This window comes from Lissotriton vulgaris, chromosome 1_1 (assembly GCF_964263255.1).
Source record: "Lissotriton vulgaris chromosome 1_1, aLisVul1.2, whole genome shotgun sequence".
NCBI classification, from domain to species: Eukaryota; Metazoa; Chordata; class Amphibia; order Caudata; family Salamandridae; genus Lissotriton; species Lissotriton vulgaris.
The window spans coordinates 1,482,022,800-1,482,047,325 of NC_141685.1; the positions used below are offsets into that span (position 1 = coordinate 1,482,022,800).

General features: G+C 47.3%; 1 protein-coding gene across 1 annotated transcript in view; it reads right to left on the minus strand.

Moving 5' to 3' along the window:
- PMPCB (peptidase, mitochondrial processing subunit beta) overlaps positions 1 to 24,526 on the minus strand; it is a 169,107-nt gene that overhangs the window by 74,135 nt on the left and 70,446 nt on the right. The window contains exon 8 of the mRNA XM_086967337.1: positions 21,161 to 21,304. Within this exon, the coding sequence (XP_086823463.1) occupies positions 21,161 to 21,304 (144 nt within the window). The remainder of the gene's footprint in view (positions 1 to 21,160; positions 21,305 to 24,526) is intronic.

Sequence of the window (24,526 nt, forward strand, 5' to 3'; positions counted from 1 at the left end):
ACGTACTGCAGACTTCTAGGGTATAGGCTAGGACTTTCCAGCCTCCTCTGTCCTGGGCTTTTCTTTCGACCTGAACTCAGGTGTAACCCACGAGGCCTCGCTGCCAAGTGTTTCTTGGCCTTCCATTTTTTTTCCCCTTGCCCTTGAGGGTTCCTGGTCAGGGCTTTCCTGGTGGTTTTTGATCTGGGCTTGCGTAGGGTGTGACCTATCCAGCCAGTGTCTTTTCATGATTTGTTCATAAGTAGGGAGTTGGAAAGTCTACTCCCATAAGTCCTTGTTGCTCATGCTGTTTGGCCAGCGAATTCGGAGGATTTCCCTCAGGCAGGTATTAATGAAGGTCTGGATGTTGTTCGTGGTGGTCACTGTTGCCCTCCAAGTTTCTGCTCCATACAGGAGGAACGATTGTAAGTTTTTTTCAAAACGTCAGATCTTGTTTGCAGGGTTAGGTCCATGGAGCTCCGAATCTTCTTTAGCTGAATAAAGGCAGTTCTTGCTCTAACAATTCTTGCCTTGACGTTGGTGTCTGTGTCCCCCTGCTTGTCTACGCCACTGTCCTGGTAGTTGGAGGCCTCAACCTCTTCAATCAATCAGTCAATCAATCTATCAGGGTTTTACAGCGCACTACTGACCCATGAGGGTCTCAAGGTGCTGAGGGGGGTGTGCATCTCCATAGGTTATTCGAAGAGCCAGGTCTTGAGGTCCTTTCTAAATTGGTGCAGTGTTGGGCTTCATCAGATGCGGTAGGGAGTTTATTCCAGGTCTTCGCCGTGAGGTAGGAGAAGGATCTGCCACCCACACTGGGACTGTGGCGAGGGCTAGGTTGACAGAGCGGACAATTCTCTTGGGAGCGTGGAAAGAGATTAGTTTGTAGAGGTATTGGGGTCCGGAGTTATGGAGGGCTTTGTAGGCCATTTCTCTTACATGCCGCCAAAACCAAGGTTGCCCATGGATTCTTCGTAACTAGTGTTTCCAATCTTGTCATGGAGATTACCCATCCGTATGGTGATGTCTCTATAAAGTAATTTCTCTAGGAGAAATGGACTGGAGTCTGTTGTAAAACTGTTCTTTTTCCTCTTCTTTGCCGTCATTTGTAGGTGTATAAAAGGGATGGTGTATAGCAATGGATAACGAGGTTGCTGTGATGATTCTGACACTGTGGGCTTCCCGTCCAATCACAGCTCTGTTGACTGCTGGCATCAGTGCTACTCCCTCAGTATGTCCGGCATTCTCTTACTCGTGTCAAGAACTTTGTTCCCTGTAAGGTGCACGCACCTATGTCACTCCGAGAGCGCTTTTTCTTCTTTAAAGCACGCGCACACACACAGCACATCCTGAGAGACAAGTATTCATGTTGATCACAGCGCCCTGTAGAAGCATGATGGGCGCTGCAATCAACATGAATACTTTTTTTAAAAAGCAGGTAAACTTCCCCCAGCTACGCTCTATTAAGAAAGAGCAAGCAGGAAGCCTAAAAGCACGACATGTGCTTTCACAATTACAAATTTATATTAGTGATTGTTAAAGCACGTGTCGTGCTTTTAGGTTTGCTGCATGCCTTTTGTTAGTAGAGCGCAGCAGATTGCTTGCCTTTTTGAAAATGTTCATGGTAAATGCAGCCCAGTGTATTAGCATGTCGAGCGCTGCAATTAACATGACAACTTTCAAAAAGGCACGCAATCTGCAGCGCTCTATTAACAAAAGGCATGCAGTAAGCCTAAAAGCATGTGTGCTTTCACAATCACTAATATATGTTAGTGATTCTGAAAGCACACGTCGTGCTTCTGGACTTGCTGCATGCATTTTATTAATAGAGCATGCCTGCTGGCAGACTGTGTGCATTTTTTTTTAAGTATTCTTGTTAACCCCTCCCCTGCTAATGACGGAACCGCTCCGTCATCAGCTACGGTTGGGCTGTGCTGATGACGGAGCGGTTCCGTCATGGCCCGGCCGCCGCACCTGCGCGGCGCTGATTTCGCGCCTGCGCGGCAGTTGTATTGAGCGGGGCGGGTCATGACGGAACCGCTCCGTCACCAGCACAGCTCAACCGCGGCTGGTGACGGAGCGGTTCTGTCACCAGCATGCGGCCGCCGAGCGGGCGCCCCGCCCACTTAGCGCTGCGGCGGAATAGCCGCCGCAGCGAAAGGGTTAATGGCATCGCCGGTCATGCCCATACACGGCGCTGCAATTTAAATGTATACTTTTAAAAATGCACACAATCTGCCCGCAGCCACGCTCTATTAACAAAAGGCATGCAGCAAGCCCAGGGCTTTAAGTGGGTCGGATCCTGCCAGTGCTGAGTTTTTAAAAGCAGGTGCTGAGACTGGTACCTATGGGGCTCTTCATTGTTGCCCTAACCCTCAGGGGTTACACCAAAGTCTTTGGTGTAACTTCAGAGAGACTTTCTGAGTTTTTTCACAGTCCGCTCATTTCAGAACTGAAGCATTTTCAATAATATATTCAAGCCATAATTGTTGCTTATTTATCTTATGCAACTAACAACCAGTGACAAATCCAATAGTCCTGGCTTGTTGTAGGTATAATGTTACCTGTTGTATTATATATCTGGATCCAATTACAGAAGCAGCACAATAACAGTTGGGCGGCACAATATGCTAAGCACAGATTTTTAGCTTACGTGTTTCAAGCCACACCTTTAATTACATCAGCCAAGCTCCTTTGAGAGCCCCCCCCACCATTTTTTCCTCCCACTTAAAGGCCTGAGCAAGCACCACGTGTGGTTTTCGAATCACTAGCATATATAAGTGAGTCTGAAAGCACACATGGTGGACTTCTATGTACATTCCTCCCCCTGTGTATCCAGGAAACCCTCTTCAGAGTTGAAAAGTGAACTAATGATTATCAGTTCTGAAGAGTGGAGTGATCCCCCCATCGTAGAGCCAGCTCTGCTCTGCAGAGTCTTGCCCTGATGACCTTGAATCATTTTTAAACAGATTGCTGCAAATAGCATTTTCCTTTCATTTATTTTTAATCTGTGTAATGTGTGAGAGTCTATCACAGACATGTGTTTTTGTTTCACGCAACATCCATAAAAAACGTTTCTTTTAGATCCAAACAGGATCTCAGATATGGGAAAATGGAGGATGTCACAGTGATTATTAGCAGTAGTATTAGTGAGCTTCTACTGTGTTACACTATTGGAAAAATACATCATTATCCCTGTATATTAACTATAAACACATTTAGCATTTGAACCAGTGTGTCTGTGCGCTGTTTGTGATCTGGCCAAAGAGGACATGAGATAGCTGAAACTTGATCATAAATTCCAAGCAGACCCACACAGGGGCCCCCAAATACATTCGGCCTAGGGCGTTCAAAATCCTTAGATGACCCGGAGCCGCTGCTGTGTGGTTAGTTGGGAAAGCAGAGGTTTACTGGCGCTGTAAAATGAGACAGGTTGCCCCGGTTTCCTAATATATATTACTGTAGCTTAGTGATGGTTGTAGATGCTCTGCACTGCACTGCACCTGCTCATTTCGTGTATACTAACACGAATACCCTCCCCAGGGCCGGACTGGCCATAGAAGGCTTCGGGCGTTTGCTAAGGCAGCTGCAAGAGTGGGGATCAGTTTTGGAGCAGTGAGGGCCAGTTCTCTTATTGGAGGGCAGTTTTGCAGCAATGCTGTAATATCAGCCCTCAGTAAAAAAAACAGCTGTGCTGGGGACCGGTTTTGTTAAGCAGTAGTGCTTGACACTCGTCGATCCCCCCCAATCACGGTCGAGTGTTGGCACAGAGTCTGAAATAGGAAACTTACAAGGGAGGCATCATTGTGGTAGGGTAATTGGCTTGTACGAACACCAAGCCTACAAGGGTTTCACAAATGGGATAATATGGGTATCTCCAAACTAGGGAATGTGTAGGCACAAAGGCACATGCTCTCCATTGAACAATTCACCTCAACATATGACCTACACTGATCACAATTATTTCAGTATCTGCAACTGAGGCACATGCTGGATTAAGTGGGGAACAAATCCAATCCACTTCCCGAATAAAATGCCCTATATAGCCCTTACTCCAGTAGCACCCTGGGCAGAAAGAAATATGGCCCAACTTACTATTGCTAGTGAATAAAATGACGTTTTTCACAGGTCAATCCATGGCTGGCTACATCAGGCAGTGACAACTTGCCACAGAACATAAATCTCCGCACCTCCCCAGAATAACCCACAACTTAGCTGCAAATTGTTTGATGGGGAGGCGTGAGGTGTTGATATGTGATGGCAGGGGGTGGGAGGTATATGGAAGGAAATGGCAGGGGGTTAATAGAGTGCTAAAAGCCAAGAACTGCAGCATGTTAACAACAATAAAAAGCACTTTAAACTTGATCACTGGAGCCAAGGTAAAGGACATTGCTCTTTGCACTAACTTTATGCAGACAGAACTTTTCACCCTTCTAAAGACTGGTGCCCCAGGGCTGGGCCCAGCTCGCCCATACTGGACCCACATGAATGATAACACCCAACACCATGACTGCCCTGAGAGACAAATGGGCCACTGACATTGGGCAGTTGGACAGCTAAAATGGCAGTCAGGCAGTTGATGATTCCAACACACCTTATATTAATCCAATTCAAATTCTTTCCCAGGGTCTACTTTACACCCTACAGGTTATGTCATATGGGTAGGGCCCAGAGGTCCGAGTGCCTCGGATGTGGAACCCTAATTGGGAACTGGAAACACATTGTGTGGAATGGCCTCACGGTGCAGTGGACACTAGAAGGAATTGGGTGCGTACTCGCCAAACGAGATATAGCCAAGTGCTGGAAATCCATGGCACCCCCATCAGTCGAAGAGTGGCTTAGAGGCATGGAATATTGTTTGACTGCAGAAGAGGCAGATTATAAATCACAAAGCTGGCTGCACATACACACTAAGATATGGAGATCCTGGATCGGCCGCCTCCAGAATTCAGGTGTAAGGACCCATTGAGAGGATGGGCTACCAGGAAATTGTGCCACTACTATGGGAGGTGGGTATAAAAGGGCTGAAATATGGTTATGTTATACTGTCCTGAAGCAGATTAAATCTATAATCCAGCAAATGTAAGGCAAATATGTACCGTGCCAGCTGAAGTATTACTTTCTTGCTCTAAACTTTTTTCCACCACAAACCACTTATAGACAGAAACTACAAAGAAATCAGATAAATCTGCTACCACTTTAAAACAAGCATTTACAATGCAATAGGTCTCGCAGTGACATTGTTTAGAGCTATTAGTATTGTAAATTATATTCTTTTTTATATTGTTTTTCTTTTCTAAAAAGTATACAGTATATATTAGCAATATGCACCATCAGACTTTAGAGGAATTTGTGAGAAAAAAAACAATTAAAAAACCCAAAAAGCAATAGGACATGTTATCCATATAATACTGATAAAAAACTGGATTATATGCATTTGTGATTGTTGCATTTACTTGAGAGGGGTGTGTGTTTGACTGACAAACTATGTTAAAGTGACAGTGATTATCAATTGCTAAATTATAAGGTGTTTTTGCTTAGAATTTTGCTTTGTGTCCTGGCTTTTGACAGACACGGTGAGCCCTATGGGTGTTGCGCGCCGGGTTAGTATCATACAACGATCCCACAGCAAACTAAGGGCCATATTATCAAGGAACGGCTATAACAGTGTCACCGCTTTAGCGGGAGGAAACTGCCGCTAAAGCGGCAATAAAGGGCTTGATAATGTGCCCTTGTGAATTCCCATAGAAGCCCAGGTTCTGGTGTGAACCTGGGTTTATATGGGAATTCACAAGGGCATATTATCAAGGCCATTACACCGCTTTAGCAGCAGTTTCCTGCCGCTAAAGCGGCGATCATTTTAAAGCCGTTCTTGATAATATGCCCCCTCAGTCATCTGGTTGGCGCCAAGGCACAGTATCACATAGGAGCCGTAATCTAAAGGACATTGTCACAGGCTTTTACTGGGAGGAAGAGAAGCCAGCCGTCCTCCATGAAGCGCCAAGTTGTTTCTAGGGCTGGAGCGTTAGACATGGTGTCCTTTGAGCTTCAACGGGAGTGAGTGCCAGGAACTCCTGGATCCTTCCCGGTTTGGTGATCTGTAAGAGCCTTTGAGCAGGTGACCCCAAACTCCTGGATGGCGTATATTGCAAATGCTACTTACCAGTATGCATCTGTTCTTGGCATGTAGGGCTGCTGACATTCATATCTGTGCATAGATCGCCGCCTAGTGTTGGGTCCGGATGATTGCACATTGTTGTCCTGGAAGAGTCTTCGAAGTATCACGAGATAGGTGGCTCCTCCCCTGGACTACCATGCGCATGGGCATCGCCTCCATCCCCAGATTGTTTTTAGCCATTGGCAGAGATGGAGTGAAGTCTGTGAGTGATGACCATGCTATGAGCATATATATATATGAATACTGCAGCTGCTACAGGCGCCGGGGAGGAGGGTGGGCGATATGAATGTCAGCAGCCCTACATGCCAAGAATAGATGCATACTGGTAAGTAGCATTTGCAGTTCGAGGCATGTGGGCTGCTGAATTCATATCTGTGCATAGAATACATAGCAGTCCCTCCATTAGCGGCGGCCGCCCGTGCCAGCTGCAGCAGTCTGAAAAAGTGTTTTGAGAACAGCCTGACCAACAGCTGCCTGCTGTTTGGAGTGCACGTCTACACAGTAATGTTTAGTGAAAGTATGTGTGGTAGACCATGTAGCTGCTCTACAAATATCTTCTAAGGGAATGTTACCTAGGAAAGCCATAGAGGCCCCCAACTTCCTGGTGGAGTGGGCTCTTGGTGGGATAGTGAGATGCGTTTAGCTTTAGCGTAACAGATTTGAATGCATTTCACGATCCACCTAGCGATCCCAGCTTTGGAGATAGCGTTTCCCTTGTGGTGTGAGGCAAAAGCAACGAAAAGCTGCTTGGTTTTGCGAAAATCTTTTGTCCTGTCCACGTAGTACATCAAGGCTCTTTTAACGTCAAGGGTGTGGAGCATCCGCTCCGCCAGCGTCTCTGGGTTTTGGAAAAACACTGGCAACTCAATTGTCTGGTTCATATGGAATTGAGATACAACCTTGGGTAAGAATTTAGGGTTAGTGCGGAGCACAACCCTGTTAGCATGCACTTGGAAGAAAGGTTCTTGGATGGTGAGCGCCTGCAACTCGCTAACCCTCCGTAGCGATGTAATTGCTACTAAGAAAGCAACCTTCCAAGTCAGAAACTGAAGCTCACAAGAGTGCAGTGGCTCGAAGGGAGGACCCATCAGTCTCGTTAGAACCACATTGAGGTTCCATTCCGGAGCTGGTGGGGTCCTTGGTGGAATGACTCTCTTGAGTCCTTCCAGAAAAGCCTTGATAGCAGGGACCTTAAAAAGTGACAGGTGTTGCCTATTCTGGAGGTATGCTGCCATAGCAGACAGGTGAATGCGGATGGAAGAGTACGCCAAATTGCATTGATACAGGTGGAACAGGTAACAAATTATGTTTTGAATGGAAGCATCTAGCGGGTCAATACCGTGGTTTACACAGTAAATGACAAACCTCTTCCATTTAGCCGCATAACAAGCTCTAGTGGTGGGCTTCCTTGCCTCCCGAATGATGTTCATGCAATCAGGAGGAAGATTGAGGTAGCCAAACTCTAGGACTTCAGGAGCCAGATCGCCAGGTTGAGCTGTTGCGGATCTGGGTGCTGAATGTCGCCATGGCTCTGCGTCAGAAGGCTGGGAGTGAGATGAAGCCTTTGATGCGGCACCACGGAGAGTTCCAGAAACGTGGTGTACCATGGTTGGCGAGCCCACGTTGGAGCAACCAGGATGAGAGTCATCGAGTGCTGCCTGAGTTTGCGTGCCACCAGCGGTATCAGAGGTGCTGGGGGAAAAGCGTACGCAAATCTGCCTGACCAGTTCATCCACATCGCATTGCCCTGCGATTGCGGGTGTGGGAACCTGGCGGCGAAGCTTTGGCATTTTGCGTTCTCCTTTGTGGCGAACAGGTCTATCTCTGGATGACCCCACCTTTGGAAGTACGGTTGGAGTACTGATGGATGTATCTCCCACTCGTGCATTTGGTGGCTGTGCCTGCTGAGCAGGTCCGCCATCTGATTGTCCTTGCCCGGGAGATGCTCTGCCATGAGGAAGATGTTCCTCTGAATGGCCCACTTCCACATGCTCTGAGCCAGATGAGACAGCTGCGGAGAGTGGGTGCCCCCCTGCTTCTGAATGTAGTACATGGCCGTCATGTTGTCCGTCCGGATCAACACGACCTTGTTGCACAGATGTACTTTGAATGCCTTCAAGGCCATGAAGATTGCATCAGTTCCAAAACGTTGATGTGCATCTTCCTTTGTTGTAGTGTCCATAGTCCCTGCACTGTGTAGTGGAGTACATGCGCTCCCCATCCCTGGAGAGAAGCGTCCGTTGTCAGGATAATCTGTGGCACAGGCTCCTGGAACGGTCGGCCCTTGCAAAGGTTTTGTGGATTCCACCAATGCAGAGAGTTGTACGCCCGACCGCTCACCAACACTAGGTCTGTCAGTTGCCCATGAGCCTGAGTCCACTGACGTGCCAGGCACTCCTGAAGCGGACGCATATGTAGTCTCGCGTGCGGGACGATGGAGATGCAGGAGGCCATCATGCCTATCAACTGCATGAACACCTTCGCTGGAAGCGAGTGCTGAGGTCTGAATCGTTGGATCAGCGCTTGGATACTGGCGATTCTCACTGAATTTGGCTGCGCAGTGGCTGCCAGAGTGTCTATCGTCGCGCCCAGATACTGCCGTATATGGGCGGGTTGGAGATGGGATTTTGGATAGTTCAGCGAGAATCCCAGATCGTGCAGGAGATGAATGGTGCGGGACACATGGTCCGCGCACTGCTGTTCTGTCTTTGCCTGAATGAGCCAATCGTCCAGATAGGGATAGACGTGGACGTTTTGGCGTCGCAGATGCGCCGCCACAGTCGCCAGGCACTTTGTAAAGACCCTCGGCGCTGTGGTGACCCCGAACGGCAGAACCCTGAACTGGTAGTGCTGGTCCTGAATCGTGAATCTGAGATACTTCCTGTGGGAAGGATGCAGGGGGATATGAAAGTATGCATCTTTTAGATCCAGCGTAGCCAGGAAGTCCCCCTGTCGAAGCAGGGGGAGGACCTGCTGCAACGTGAGCATATGGAAGTGCTCCGAGAGAATGTACCAGTTGAGGGGCCTGAGGTCCAGGATGGGCCTGAGGGATCCGTCCTTTTTGGGGATCAGAAAATACAGGGAGTAAACCCCTGTTCCCCTTTCTTGCAGTGGGACGAGCTCTATTGCCCCTTTTTGCAGCATGACTTGAACTTCCTGCTGCAACAAGTGCAAGTGCTCGCCGGACATAGGACGGCTTCTTGGAGGTATGTTTGGTGGAGTGGAAGTAAGTTCCAGACAGTAACCGTACTGGATAAGAGACTTGACCCACCTGTCCGTGGTGATGGATTTCCACGCGGGCAGGAACTGCTGGAGTCTCCCCGCGACCGGTGTTGTGTGGTCGGGGGGCAGTGACAAGACGTCACTGCTTGTTGGCGGTGGTGGACCTGGAGCTGTTGTTTCCACGTCCCCTGCCTTTGATGTTGTTGCCTCTGTAGCCACCTCTACCCTTGTTGGTGTATGAGGTTTGGGTATTACTTTTATAATACTGTGTGGACTGCGATGCCTGACCACTTGAGGTGCCTCTGGTATTGGAGCGGCGAAAGGAACCACCCCGAAACTGCTGAGACTGGAGGGCCCCCATAGACTTAGCAGTGTCCGTGTCTTTCTTCATTTTTTCCAGTGTCGCATCCACCTCAGGGCCGAACAGGTGGTCAGGATTAACTGTTTGGTTCAGGATGGTCGTCTGTATATCCGGTTTGAAACCTGATATCCTAAGCCATGCATGTCGTCTCAGCAACACGGTAGTGTTGATTGCCCTGGAGGCTGTATCAGCCACGTCCAGCGCACATTTGATGGAAGCGTTTGTGATGAGCTTTCCCTACTGAATTAACATTTCCCCTGCCTCCTTGTACTGGTCAGGCAAGTGTTGCAGCAGTGTTTCTAGGGTGTCATAATGAGCCCTATCGTAGCGTGCAAGTAGGGCCTGGGTGTTTGAGCTTCGCCAAATATTAGCTGCCTGCGCAGCAATGCTTTTCCCTGAGGCCTCAAATATCTTTGACTCTTTGTCTGGGGGAGGAGCGTCACCAGTGGTCTGTGAGTTCGCCCTCTTGCGTGCGTTGGATACAACCAAAGAGTCCAGTGGCAGGTGTCCCTTGATGTATGTTGAATCCGAGGGCGCTGCCTTATATTTTTTGTCAATGCGAGGATTGATCACAGGCGCCCGAGTGGGCTCCTTGAAGACCTCCGTCGCGTGCTTTAGCACTCCCTTGAGCATTGGCAATGTCTTGACTGACTTTTCAGCCACTGAGAAAGTGTCAAATAAAAAGTCCACATCCACAGGATCTGAATGCAGCTCGACATCATGGTTAGCTGCAGCTCTCTCAATCAAAGCGTTGAAGGCTGCCGAGTCCTCCGTCGGTGAGGTCTTTGCCGCAAAGAGCTGCGGTTCCTGACCCGACTGTGGGTCCTCTGGGTCGCCTCCGGCAGACCAAGGTTCATGTTCCTCCTCCGGATCCGAGTACGCCGGATAGTTGTACTCGACCTCCTCATCGTCACCATCCCCCACGTTGGAACGCGTTGGCGAATGTTCCAAGGCTTGTGGAGATGCAGGCTCTATCGGGGCCGAAGTACCCGCAGAATCCTTCTTGTTTTTGAGAGGGATGCGAAAATGTTCCAACACCGGCTCCGTGGTGATTTTCCTCTTGAGGAGAGACAGTTTTCCGGTATTGGCGTCGATGATGACCTCTCGACGCTCCTCCTCTGCAAGCGGCTGGAGCCGAGGCTTCGACACCACCAATGCCGCCTTGGGCGTCGACACCTCCTTCGAGGGCACGCCCGCCCCATGCTTCGGAGCGAAAGCCTTCGGCGTCGACTTCGGTGGCAGGGTAAAGCGGATAGGCGCCTGCGCCTTTGTGGGCTTCGGTGTGTGCTTCGACACCACATCCCCTAGTTCGGGAACCACAGCGTCCTTCCGAATCCGTTGCAGGGACTCCGCGACCTTTTTCGTTAAGGCTGGAGAGGGCTTAACCGGCTCGAGCGATTTCCCCGAGTCGGGAGCCGGGTCGGCGAGAGGCACCTTCTTCGGAGCCGACACGTCATGTCCCTTGTCCCCGACGGCCGGAGCCGGCGAAGCCAGAGCTGTGGAATCGCCTTGACGCTTCTTCGAAGCTTTCTTCGGGTCATCGACCTCGACCATCTTCGGCGCCGACGCAGCCGCGTCGGTCAACTTCGCCTTCGGCGTCGACCCAGAGGCCCTCGGGTCGGCCATTTTGGCGCGGCTCTTCAAGTCGGCCATTTTGAATTTCTTGGAAGTCGATGCCTCCAGAGCCTTCTGCAGCAGTGCAGCTTTCACTTTCGGTTTCGAAACCGGAGGCGTGGATTCCAATGGCTTCACTTTCGTTTTCGTGAACGGGAGTGTCGCATCAGAAATGTCCGTGACCGGGCCCGTAGGCGGGGCTGCTGGACTAGTAACGAGGTCTTGGGTAAGGCCCGAAGGCGATCCCTCGACCTGGGCCGCATGAAGGGGGTTGACCCCTGAGTCAATTTGGGGATGCTCTTCCTCCGAGCTATCCCCCACGGTGGCAATGGCCCCATCGTCGTCCCCTACCTCGTCGCCGGCTTCGTCAAAGTCCTCATCACCCGCGTCGTAGGCATCACCCTCGGACGCGGGACTAGAGTCCGAAACCCGTAGGACATCGTCGTCTTCAACAAATTCCTCGAAGATGTTGTCCGGCGGGGGCGCCGTGGGTGCCGATAACTGGGCCTGGAGTCTAGCGGCCCGACGAATCTTGAGAGTCTTCTTACACCGGAACTTTGAGCAGGCCATACACCTGGCCTCATCATGGTCCGGCGACAAACATTTGTTGCACACAGGGTGCACATCGAGGTGTGAATACTTGGAGGTGCACACCGGGCACCTTTTGAACGGAGTTCGTTCCATGTCTGGAGCGTCGAGTAGGCCCGTCCGCGCCGAGAGCACGCGGAAGGGTAGCAAGAGTTCGGACCTGAGAAACAGACAAAACCCGAACGAAACGATACCGACGCCCAGCCTAAAGACCTTTTGGTCTCGAGTCAGAAAGTTTAACAACTATCGATTCCGACAGAGGGAACCAAAACACATCCGAACCCAATGGCGGAAAAAAACAATCTGGGGATGGAGGCGATGCCCATGCGCACTGTAGTCCAGGGGAGGAACCACCTATCTCGTGATACTTCGAAGACTCTTCCAGGACAACAATGTGCAATCATCCGGACCCAACACTAGGCGGCGATCTATGCACAGATATGAATTCAGCAGCCCACATGCCTCGAACATGGTGGACTCCACAGATGGCAATCAAAGCCTTAGTTTACACTGACATGTGCTATTTGTAGCACTTAGAAACAGTACAGGATGCAAATATTAATAATGATTGTCAAGTCTTGTACATCTATCGAGGTCTTATAGTAACATTTTTCTACAAGCGCCAAGAGGCTATTATGGTGGTGGGGGCACAATATAAATAAAGTGCTGTATTATATAGCACAGACAAACCCCAGGAGGCTGTCTATTCTCGCTCCATGTCTTCAGGCACATATATTTTTCTTTTGGAAGGGGCAGTGGGGAACTAGGCTGTTAGCAGCATCCTGAATCAGCAAAAAACCTGAAGGCAGCGCAGCCCCAAAAAGTCCAAAGAGCTGAAATCTGCGTGTGTGTGTGTGTAGGGGACAGGGGCGGGGTTTGAAACTATCGTGAATTGAATCTTTGTTCCAGACACACACCTCGCACTTTATAGAGGAACCCGTGGCACCGGCGCAGGGCTTACTCATTGCACGGTGGGCTTTGGCCCCAGCAGCCTGTGTGAGGACTCCTCCGGGAACAACTTCAAGGGCCAAAGGAGGCCTGGGTGGAGGGGGGATACGATTTATTATCTAGGCACCTCGCACACCCCCACTGATGTCACCAGATCTTAGCAAAACCTTTCATTCACACATTTGTGTTTCAAAGTTACCTCTTCTGCCGGGTAGCTTTCTAGATTTCAGCATCCACCGCCCTCGTAAACACCCTTGCCTCTCGGTGTGAAGGTACAAGCCCTTAGCATGTTGTTGTTTTTAGGTCTCGGCTAGCGTAGGCTGCGCATGCGCAGTCTCGCTGGCGAGATCTTATGTCTCAGAGTAGCGAGGCTTAAACCCGCCCCTCTCCTCCATTGGCTGGCCTCCTAAACGGCGGCCAGCCATTGGAGAAGAGGAATCTGTGACGATCTCTTTTTGCTGTAAACCCCGTCCTTTTCGGATTGAGGGGCATGTTTTTTTTGTTTCTTTCTCTTCTCTCCTCTCCTCCAGCCAATGGAGAAGAGGGGAGAAAGAAAACCACGCCCCCCCAGTCTGAAAAGGACGGGCTTGGAGCAAATGGCGATGCAGAGTTGTGTACAAAACTAGTAATGTACAGTAAAAGTGTAGTCCCTCGGGGGCACTGAAGGCGCACAGGCTCATGTCTGCCTCTCTCTGGGCAGCGGGGGCGCTGTGCTGCTTCCTCAGCAGAGGGTCATTTATAGCCCAGGGGGCGGCGGTGATTGACAGGCAGGGGTGTTGCTCTCGGAGTGGGTGCTGCTGTGCGGTTCTGGGCTGCTGCTGGGCATGTCAGTGCCAGACCAGACCTTTAGCTCAGCTGTTATTACAGAGGACCCACATGTCTTGGGCTCCTTTGCAAGTCAGTCATCAACAAGCCCAATCCCCACTCCTCAAACCCCGACCAAGCAGCCATTAACCTCACCCAATGGCTATCCAACAGCGCCGACATCCTAGCACCGTTGAAAAAACGTCAAAGCAAACCAGGCAGCAAAAACGCCTCTTGGTTCAATGATGATCTTAAAAAAAATTGAAGAAACTCTGTCGTTCCCTCGAGAAGACCTGGAAAAAAGACCCAAACACCAGCAACAAGGACGCCTTCAAAAACGCCACCCGCATACACCACCAACTAATCCGATCGGCCAAGAAAGCCGCATTCAAAGACCGACTAGATAACAACGCCCACAACAGCAAGGAATTATTCAACATCGTCAAAGAATTTACCAACCCATCAGCCAACTCCAACGACATCACCCCCTCCCAAGCCCTCTGCGACTCCCTAGCTTCCTTCTTCCACAACAAAATCGCAGACATCCACAACAGCTTCGACAACCGACCCGGAGACCAACCCACCCAAAATTCTGCAGGACCTTCACCCCCCTTGAACATCCTCAACGACTGGAACCCAATCTCCACTGAGGACACCATCCGCCTGATGAACTCCATCCACTCAGGATCCCCAACTGACCCATGCCCTCACCACATCTTCAACAAAGCAGACTCCATCATAGCACCACACCTCCGAGATGTCATCAACTGCTCCCTCAACTCCGCCACCTTCCCGGAAAGCTGGAAACACGCAGAACTCAGCGCCCTTCTGAAAAAACCCACAGCTGACCCCACCAAACTCAAAAACTACCGCCCCATCTCGCTTCTCCCATTCCCGGCCAAAGTCATAGAGAAAGCTGTCCACCTTCCTCGAAACCAACAAATCCCTCGACCCCTCACAGTCCGGCTTCCGAGCCAAACACAGCACTGAGACCGCACTTATCGCAGCAACAGAGGACATTCGAACTCTACTGGACAATGGAGACACAGTCGCCCTCATCCTCCTCGACCTCTCCGCAGCCTTCGACACAGTCTGTCATAGCACCCTACTACAGCGCCTCAGAAACGTCGGAATCCAAGGAAAAGCACTGGAATGGATCACCTCGTTCCTCACCGGCAGAACCCAGAGAGTCCGCCTCCCACCATTCAAGTCAGAGGCCACTGAAGTCATCTGCGGAGTGCCACAAGGATCGTCACTCAGCCCCACCCTCTTCAATGTATACATGAGCCCCCTCGCGACCATCGCTCGCCAACACAATCTCAACATCATCTCCTACGCTGACGACACTCAACTGATCCTCTCACTCACCAAAGACCCTAACACCGCCAAAACCAACTCACACGAAGGAATGAAAGAAGTAGCCGAATGGATGAAGCACAGCCGTCTGAAACTGAACTCAGACAAAACAGAAGTCCTCATCTTAGGCACCTCCCCCTCCGCCTGGGATGACTCTTGGTGGCCAGAGGCCCTTGGAAAAGCACCCACCCCGACGGACCACGCACGGAAGCTGGGCATCATCCTGGACTCCTCACTCTCGATGACCAAACAAGTCAACGCCGTTTCATCATCTTGCTTCAACATTCTTCGCATGCTCAAAAAAACATTTCGCTGGATCCCCAGCGAAACTAGAAAAACGGTCACCCACGCACTGGTCACGAGCCGCCTGGACTACGGAAACACCCTATACGCCGGTACCACCGCAAAACTCCAGAAAAAACTCCAACGCATCCAGAACGCTTCAGCCAGGCTCATACTAGACATCCCGCGTCAAGAACACATATCGGTTCACCTGAAAAAACTCCACTGGCTCCCCGTAAATAAAAGGATTACTCTACGAACTTGGACCCGAATGCCTCAACACACGCTATCCTTCTACACCCCCTCCCGTCAGCTACGATCCTCCAACCAAGCCCTTGCCACTGTACCTCGCATCAACAAAACCACCATGGGAGATAGATCCTTCTCCTACCTGGCAGCTAAAACCTGGAACTCACTTCCCGCTCACCTTCGCCTTACCCAGAACCACCTAGCATTCAGAAAGCTACTTAAAACTTGGATATTCGACAAATAATTCCCCACCCTTCCTCAAGCGCCTTGAGACCCTATGGGTATGTAGAGCGCTATATAAATTTCCTGACTTGACTTGACATTATAACACAGAGGCCTGATGGACTGTGTTGTAGTAACGACCCGGAGCCCATGTAGGATAAGCCAAGATGTTTATTAATACAGCAACCCGAGTATGGTTAGCTCTGGTCAATCAGAAATCCAAAATGCCCAACATAGAATCTACACTCATACCAATACTTGGAGATAAATCCAAATGGGCAACCACTTTATACTGTCTTTAAAGGTACAACATCTCTAACCAAAACTCGAAGATACAAAACAATGAGGCCTGCAAGTAAAGAAGGGAGGAATGCCTGCTTGAATCCCCATGTTATCAGTTCTGCTTCATCCGTTGCTCTAAATATACTTGGATCACTGATGGCTTCTGCACACAAATCATACCTTGGTGCTGTGGGTGCTTCCTGAGAAGGTTCAAATTTTTAATTGTCAGGTCTTACATGATGTGTTTCTCCGAAAAGAGCAGCCATCTTGGTCGACATCCAGGCCAAGTCCAGGAGTTTTTGAGGTCACAAAATTGACCAAAAGGCAAACCACTACATACAGAACTGCCTTTGAACAATGTAAATGCGTAAATGGCATAGAAATTCGAATTCAGCTTATAGAGGAGCTCCAAAACAATGTCTCCATGTGGCTCTTGTTCAGGAATACCAGACCGAAAAGTGATTCCCTGATATGATTCTCAGTGGGTTAGAAGATTAAATCAAATACCACATACCCTTTAGACAAAACAAACTTATACAAGAATACTACTACTACTACGGACACACAAAACCAAAGCAATAAATATGTTGCTAGCATAAAAAACCCTAGTACAAATATGTAAGCCAAAAGAAACAAAAAAAGCGGCTAACATAATTACACAATTAGACTTTCATGTTTCTGTATCATGTTCTTTCTCAGATTTGAGACCGACATTCTCAAAAATAGTGGCATATACCGACAGACACACCCACGCACACCCACCCCACCTGAATACACCTCCTCTAAACTGCCAGACCCATTTCTGGATGGTGCACTGTGGAGAGGTAATGTCTGTTTCAGAAGAAGCCACACACAACTGTAAACAACAGAGGCTCCTGGTATTTTAGAAATTAGATTAAGTTAATTTATGTTTTTATACCAAAGGGCTTGGAGGTAGCACATCGAAATGCTATATTTACTTACACTGTGGCACCCTGCCAAGAGAATTACACAGCAGCCACAGTCCAACTGAAAAACAGATGGAATTATTAACTACAGAATATATCAGCTCTAGAACGCCTAAGTTGTTTTAAATTGTGGTTATTTTTAATTATGTGGCTAGTTATTTACATGTTAACATGTATAAAATGCAACGTTCAAATACAAGCAAATCAACAGTCTGTTTGCAATCCTTTGCAATGAGATGAAACCCTTTGCAAACAAGTAAACATATTAGCAGTATTTAACAATCTGGTTTTTTTTAACGTTTCCATTGAAGCCTAGACAGTGCATGCGCTGCCTCTTTGAGGTATTTTGTATGCACTCTGTGAGCTTACAGCCATCCCAGTGCTTTTATTTGTTATTCAGAGTGTCATTTGTAAATCCTTGCTTGTATGTGGTCAGTCTCTTGTAAATGTCCCTCCTTTTTGTGTTTTGTTCCCTCCCACAGAGCTAGGCACAATTACTTGTAGCCTTACACTTTTTTGCTAGAAGTTTTTATTTCTTTACTTTCTGCTAGTGTTTCTGGAAGCCTGGCTTTGGTTTGTGAGTCGTCTGTAAAGCTTCAAAACCTTTTGTTATTGTTAATTTGTTTTCTGTATGCAACTGCAAGGCAGCATGCATTGAGTTTTTAAAGCTATTTTTTAAAATATTTTTCTTTTCTGCTTGCAGCATGCCAGTCTTATATTCTTTATGTATGCTACTATTTATTTATGTTCTGTGTTTGTGTGTCACCCATAAAGCTTTAACACATCTTGTTTTTCTCAGAACAGCAGAGTTTATAATAACAGGGTCATAAATTCCAAAGTGCTGTGTGAGTGAGAAGTTGCAGCCATCTGTTTTGTGTCATGCCGGGAGATGCGCTGGCTGGTGGGAGGAAAGCACAATCGTGATGCATTTAAGGTCTCAGCCTGCAAAAGACTGTGCACATGCGCAGTCGAGCTGGCGAGATTTAATGATCTAGGGAGAGTTTCACTAGCGAGGTTAAGCCCCACCCATCTTTTCCATTGGCTGGTGTCACAGTTTATGCAAAACGGTGGCCAGCCATTGGAGAAGAGGTCCTAGTGACGTTCTTCTTTCTCTTTTAGCCCCGTCCTTTTCAGATTGGGTTCCTTGACTTCAAGCTGGCGTAAAAGGTTTCTTATCTTCTTTATGGGTCCAGAAGGCCCCATAAAGAAGATAAGGAACCTTTTACCACAGCATTAAGTCATGCCGAGCCCGTCTGAAAAGGACGGGGCTAAAAGAGAAATTCTGTGTTATGCCATGCTCCTGACCTCATTGTGTCATTAGGGGTGAAATGCTGCTAACACACGAAGTCCAAAAGTCCGGTTTCCATAAATTCACTATTTTAGTCAAGTTGCCCGATTCCCATACACACCGTGATTCTCCATTCAAACCAGACACTCATTCATTGGCACTGCTGCAAGGCGCAGTGAAGATTCGGACCTGCAGAACACACCCAGCGGTGAGAGGCTGCCTCAGTGCGCTGTACTTTGTTGAGCTCAAACGCCCATATTATGGGGCTTGATACTAATGATGCCCTATGGGCCTGTCCAGCCCTGAGCAGGGCACACCCGTACTCCCCAACCTGCTGCAGCGGGTGCCACGCATGAACAGACCCACAAACATCTGCTGCCCACAACATCTACGGTATACAAACATGCACACACACATATTCCGGCATGCACACGTGTCCCACAATTTACCACTTCCGATGTGAGCATTTCACAGAGTTCCCGTCTCGCGCTGTGGAGCTTGGTCATGTGGTTCAGGTGCGAAAAGTAATACGTCACAATGAGAAGTGGGTTGGGGTGAGGCGATGGCTCGTGACCTGGCACGCTCTGGGAGTGTCAGCGTCTGCGCGAGCGCCGTAGGAGCCAGAGCCAGCGCGGGGCACATGAGGGGTGACGGGTGTGCACTTCAGCCAGGGCGGGGCATATGAGGGCCGGGAGCTCGTCCCTGGGCGGCAGCCTTACCCCCTGCCAGCATTTGGCTTTTAGTGCCTCCACATTTCGTGTAGCAAGGGTGGCAGTGCTTCAGGTTCAAGTAACACCACACCCCCCCTTCAATTAAATTCAACATAAAGCATGCTCGCGGGGGAGGGGCGGTTAAATGGGTCCCGGTCAGTGCTTTCAATGAACCTGTACTGAGCACCAGCACTTTTTATTTTGATTGTGAGGGTACCAGCACTTCTCAAGAGAAATGTAATACTTATAATTGGAAGGGACCAGGCCGGCACTTCTCAGAACGAAGAAGGTATAGGCATAGAGCGCACGGCCGTAGAACGGTGTGTGTGTGTCTCTGTGTGTGTGTGTGTGTCTCTGTGTGTGTGTGTGTATGTGTATGTGGCTCTGTGTGTGTGAGTGTGTGTGTGGCTGTGTGTGTGTGTGTGGCTGTGTGTGTGAGAGAGTGTGTGTGTGTGTGGGTGGGTGTGTGTGTGTGTGTGTGTGTGTGTGTGTGTGGGTGTGTGTGTGTGTGTGTGTGTGTGTGTGTGTGTGTGTGCAAATGCAATAGGTCTCGCATTTACGAGAGATTAAGTAAATGTAAATGACAATGCCATTTATTTATCTGTTTTCAAAACCAACAAATACATAAAAATGTTGTCATTTACAATCCCAATAGCTCTAACTTTTGCAAAGGCGAGACCGTTGCATTGTAAATGCTTGTTATTTAGTGTGATTGCAATTACAGCAAAGCAGTCTTTCAGAGCAGTTTTCAGAGTCTTCAGGTGTCCTGCACTAGACAAAAGACCTCATTCAAAAAGCTCCCCCCCCCCTGCCCCGACCATACCATTTTTCCCCTCTGTTTTCATTCCATAGCTGGGTAAAATATCTCAGTGGCCTCAGTGCCAGCAGCAGATTGCACTAAATCTGGAGGTTTCTGATTTCACCCTTTATCCAATAGCTGGCTGAATTGATTCAGAGAATTTAAAGCCAAAATTGCACAAAAACAGAAAAAAGCTTCTTTTTTATTTTTTTGGGTTCTAACCACTATTAAACCTCCCTATCTTGACACCAAAGGTCCCAACCTCTACGCATTGTAGCCTAAGGATATACATTTGAAATTTCACACAATATATGCAAATTGTCTCTGGTAATTCATAACATTCTATGCATTTTATTTCGACACCATAATGTACTCTTGTGAAATTAAACTCATCACAAAAACTATAAATTACATTTCATTTCTCATACATTTAAACAACAACAACAAGAGTTCTTCTGTGTTTCCATTTCAAGAGCTCAATGCATTTCGGGTCATGCTTGACCCTTCATCGGGAGCTTGTGATTTATGAATCCTGCCTCTGGTAAATCTTTCCCATCATTGCTGGATGCCACATAGACTCAACTCGTCGGTCCCCACAACTGCTGGTAACTCACAGGACTCTTAAAGACTCTCTCGGAATCTTCGTTTCTGCAAATCTTCGCTCAACTTTCTCTCCCTGCTTTAATCAACGTTTAAATGTATGAGAAATGAAATTTAATTTATTTATAGAGGCACGGGGAAGACAACCGTGCTACCTCTGCAGCACGCTGATCAATTTATGATTTATAGTTTGAAAAGTGATTTAAAAGATTCAGAATAATCATTAAGAAAAGGAGTGCATCTCCGTTTATTTTTTAAGTTGCTAACCACTATTAACCACATATTGACTAACTACCCTCCTGCTATCCCGTTAAGTCCCCCCCCTGCGCCCGGATTGGTAAAGCCAATAGCTCACCCATGGACAAGACCTATTGGCTTTGCCAATTTCACACAAATTCAGGAGGCAAACTGCAGCACTGAACGAACATCATGAAAAAGCCACGAGGGTGGCAGTGTGCAGGCTGATTCTCTATTCATAGTTTCCTGTGCTGGAAAAAGGTTATCATTTTACATTACTTTAAGCCCGAAAAGGTAAATGGCAGGTTCATTCCTCAGAAGTCTGAGGCTTCTTTAGGCTCAAAAACAATAACCAGCTATGTTTTATTCATCAACACTGTGTATATAAGCCTACACCAGCATTACAGTCCTCCCCTATTCTGCACTCTAAAGAAATTGCCTTCTTTGTAAAAGTCAAATTAGGGCAAGGGGAAACATATCTGTCAACTCACCACGCCTCCACCAAAGGAACGATCCCAGTTGCCAATCAGAGTATTTGCAACCATAAGTGGAAAAGTGTCTGGATGAGACCAGCCAACTGCTTCAACAGCTATTGCAATGTGAGCCAGCGGCATTTTGTCATCTCTCACACGAATCTGATGAAGATAAAAAACAGAATTCCATAAAAGAATGGCATAAATGGTCGTTATAACATACAAATCAAATGTATCAGCTTGGCTGGCTGGCAGAGAGCAGGTGGATGCACAATGTTTGATAAAATCACAGAATCCAGATGGTTTTAATATGGCTCGTACAAGCAGTGCTTGCACAACAGTCTCCCCATACGCCTCCTACAACCCCTTTTTCCAGTACCTCACGCATGAAGCCCCCTTTAGACCTACTTTTCTTCCTGGAGGCATTTAGAAGATACCACAGGGTCTCTCATGCTGAAGTTTACTGCATAAAGGTGCTATTCCATAAGCGCATCTTCTGTTTGGACCACACACTTCATCTTATTCCAGTAAATCTTCTACAAAGTCCACCATGACTGCAACATCCACAATAAATTCCCCCCATCCATCTTGCAATTACCCCAGATGACAGTACTTACCTTCATGCTGATCCCACTCCATTACTGCACGATATGTTATTTTATATTTATCTGCATTTATTAGAGCTTGCACCAATCAAATCAACTTGAAGCAAATAATCAAGATTCAAAGTTATGGGAAATACTGAATAGTGAGCAGAAGTTTTCACCTCTTTTTTGAGGTAAACAAAAAGAAGAGTGGCAAAAGTATGTCCAGAACGGAGTAAAAAAAACTGAAAGCAAGAAGCCAATCAATGCAAGTAATGGACACAAGAGAAAGCAGTATAAAATGAGGATACCGACAGTGGTGATAATGGCACTACTGCCCCAAATCCTATCATACAGACCTAATTTCATACGGGGGGTGTTAAGAAACCAGGCATAGCAAGGAGGGGAGTCTGTTTGCCAGTAGAATAAGGAAGCTTATGCGTAACCCACCTTACCAACTACTACCTCACAGCTGAGATATATGGTCACCAAAAAACACTGGTATTTCAACTATCATGGACTAGCGAGGATCCATATATGAGAAATACCCTGGCTCCCCAAAAAACAGAAACCACTGGGCCGCTACATCTTTCTAGTGGCAAGAGTAACAGCTGAAACCTAGGACAAAGAAATCACCAATAAAGCGCCATCTTCATACCCCTCCCCACTCATGCCCATCCTGGGAAACCCAAAATTCATACCCACCCAGACTAGCAAAGAATATCACGCATGGCAGCCAGCTAACGGCAAATAAATCGACTATCTCTGATCACGAAGGCCTCATGACCTTTATGCAAGTACAATCCTACAACAATCTACCAGACCAAGAGAAATGGAGATATAATTCCATCAAAGACTGGGTCACCCTACCTCACATTAAGACTCACACCAGCAGTCAACTAACACCCTTTGAGAAATGGATGATCACTTGGATGGCTGATAAACGACTGATATCTACAAACTTGTTAACACACACACTCCGCAAGCAAATCCCCGACACAAAAACATTAGGAAACAGAATTAGAATGCCTCTTCACTTTCAAACAATGGCCGGATATGCTCAGCAAAACCAATACTTTCACTTGTAGCGCTACTGGAACTGAAACATGCTAAAAATAATGCATTATTGGCACTACCTCTCCCCAGGGTAGCAGTATGGAAACCAGCGACCTCTGAGATGCTGGCACAACTGTGGAGAGTCAGGCACATTGACCCACCAGCTTTAGCTCTGTCCCAAACTGAAAAGATACTGGGGCAACAAATTGAGAGACACTGATTTGATTTGTAACACCGAAATCCAGCGTTTTTCCAGCTACCTCCGACAGGGACTTTTCAATATGCTGAACTACCCACTGGGCATTCATAAAAGAAAAGCTATGACACTAGCTCTATGCACAGCTAAACAAGTGATTACAGCAACAATGGGGAACGGTCACAATGACAAACCATACAGCTTGCTAACTTAAGAGGGACCCCTGCGTGAGGTTCCTGGCTTAAGAATGTAGAGCACTCACATGCCCCTTATACCTGTATTCAGGCACACTCCTGACAAAGTCACGTCAGCTGCATAAGGACACTCGCCGGTCCCCACATGCACAATACTCTGTCGAACCCTGTAGGTCACCTTGGACTTTGACCTCAAGGCGGCATCTTTGAGGTGTACTTCACCCCCACCTCTTCCCCAGACCCTCTCCACCTTCCCCTTACCTTGTTTCCCCCTTATAGTAAGGGCTCCCAGTTTCCCGTATTTACTGATTTTTACTGATAAATACAGACAGAAAACTATGTGTTTCCTGTCTCTATTTATTTTTAAAAGTGGAAAAATACTGAAAATTATGCTTTTTGTAACAGACTCTGGATGCGGTCGATCATGAACTCCAGGCAGAAGCGAGGCAGATAGACAGCTTGGGGAGTTAAAAAGAGGATGAGATTTTCTTAAATACAGATATAAGTTAACATATATTTGTAGATGCACGCTATTATGCACCTTAAGGTGTAGTGTTTTGCTATATGTGGCTACTTAATTTGCTAAAACGCAACAGGCTTCGACATATGAGTGAATGTCTAATAGTTAAATAAATATGAAAATATACCATTTTAAGACTCCATTTATTCTCAAAATACAAAACAAATATGGATAAATGCAATAAGATGGGCAAATATAAATCTGGATAAATACAGACTGAAATCTCCAAAAAATAAATACCATAAAACCGAGAGCCCTATTTGTAGTTTTATCCCAGTCCCCCATTTTCCTTCATCAAACTCTGGAAGTAGGTGAGTATGTGTGAATAGATAAAACCAATAAAAAGATTTTAAACAAAATAAAGACACTTAAGCGATCAAATGGAATATAAATACAAAAACACAAATGGGGAGCAAGTGAATTAAAACACGAACAAATAAAATGTAAACAAAAACAAATCAGGAGCCTTTACAGTTGTAATGGGAGGAGAATATAGCAAAACTAACAAATAACAGGGGATTACTATCTGGCACTTGCATCAGAATTAAAAAATGATTCATCAAAAGCCAAAGGACATAATCATTTTTTTAAAGTTTCATATTTTTTATTGGGAAAAGCAGAATCGGCCATACAAATACAAACTGCTCTCCATTTACATTTTTTGAGACATCTTGCTTAGGCTTTTTTTTTTCAACACACCGATCATAGAACATATCTATGGTCATGGGGACAAGAGTAGGAGACAGAGGGTTAAACAGAATGAACTCATTATTAGAGCAAATCATTTAGGATTAGCACCTTCTAGTCGTTAAACTGGAGAGGAAGGCATCAAGC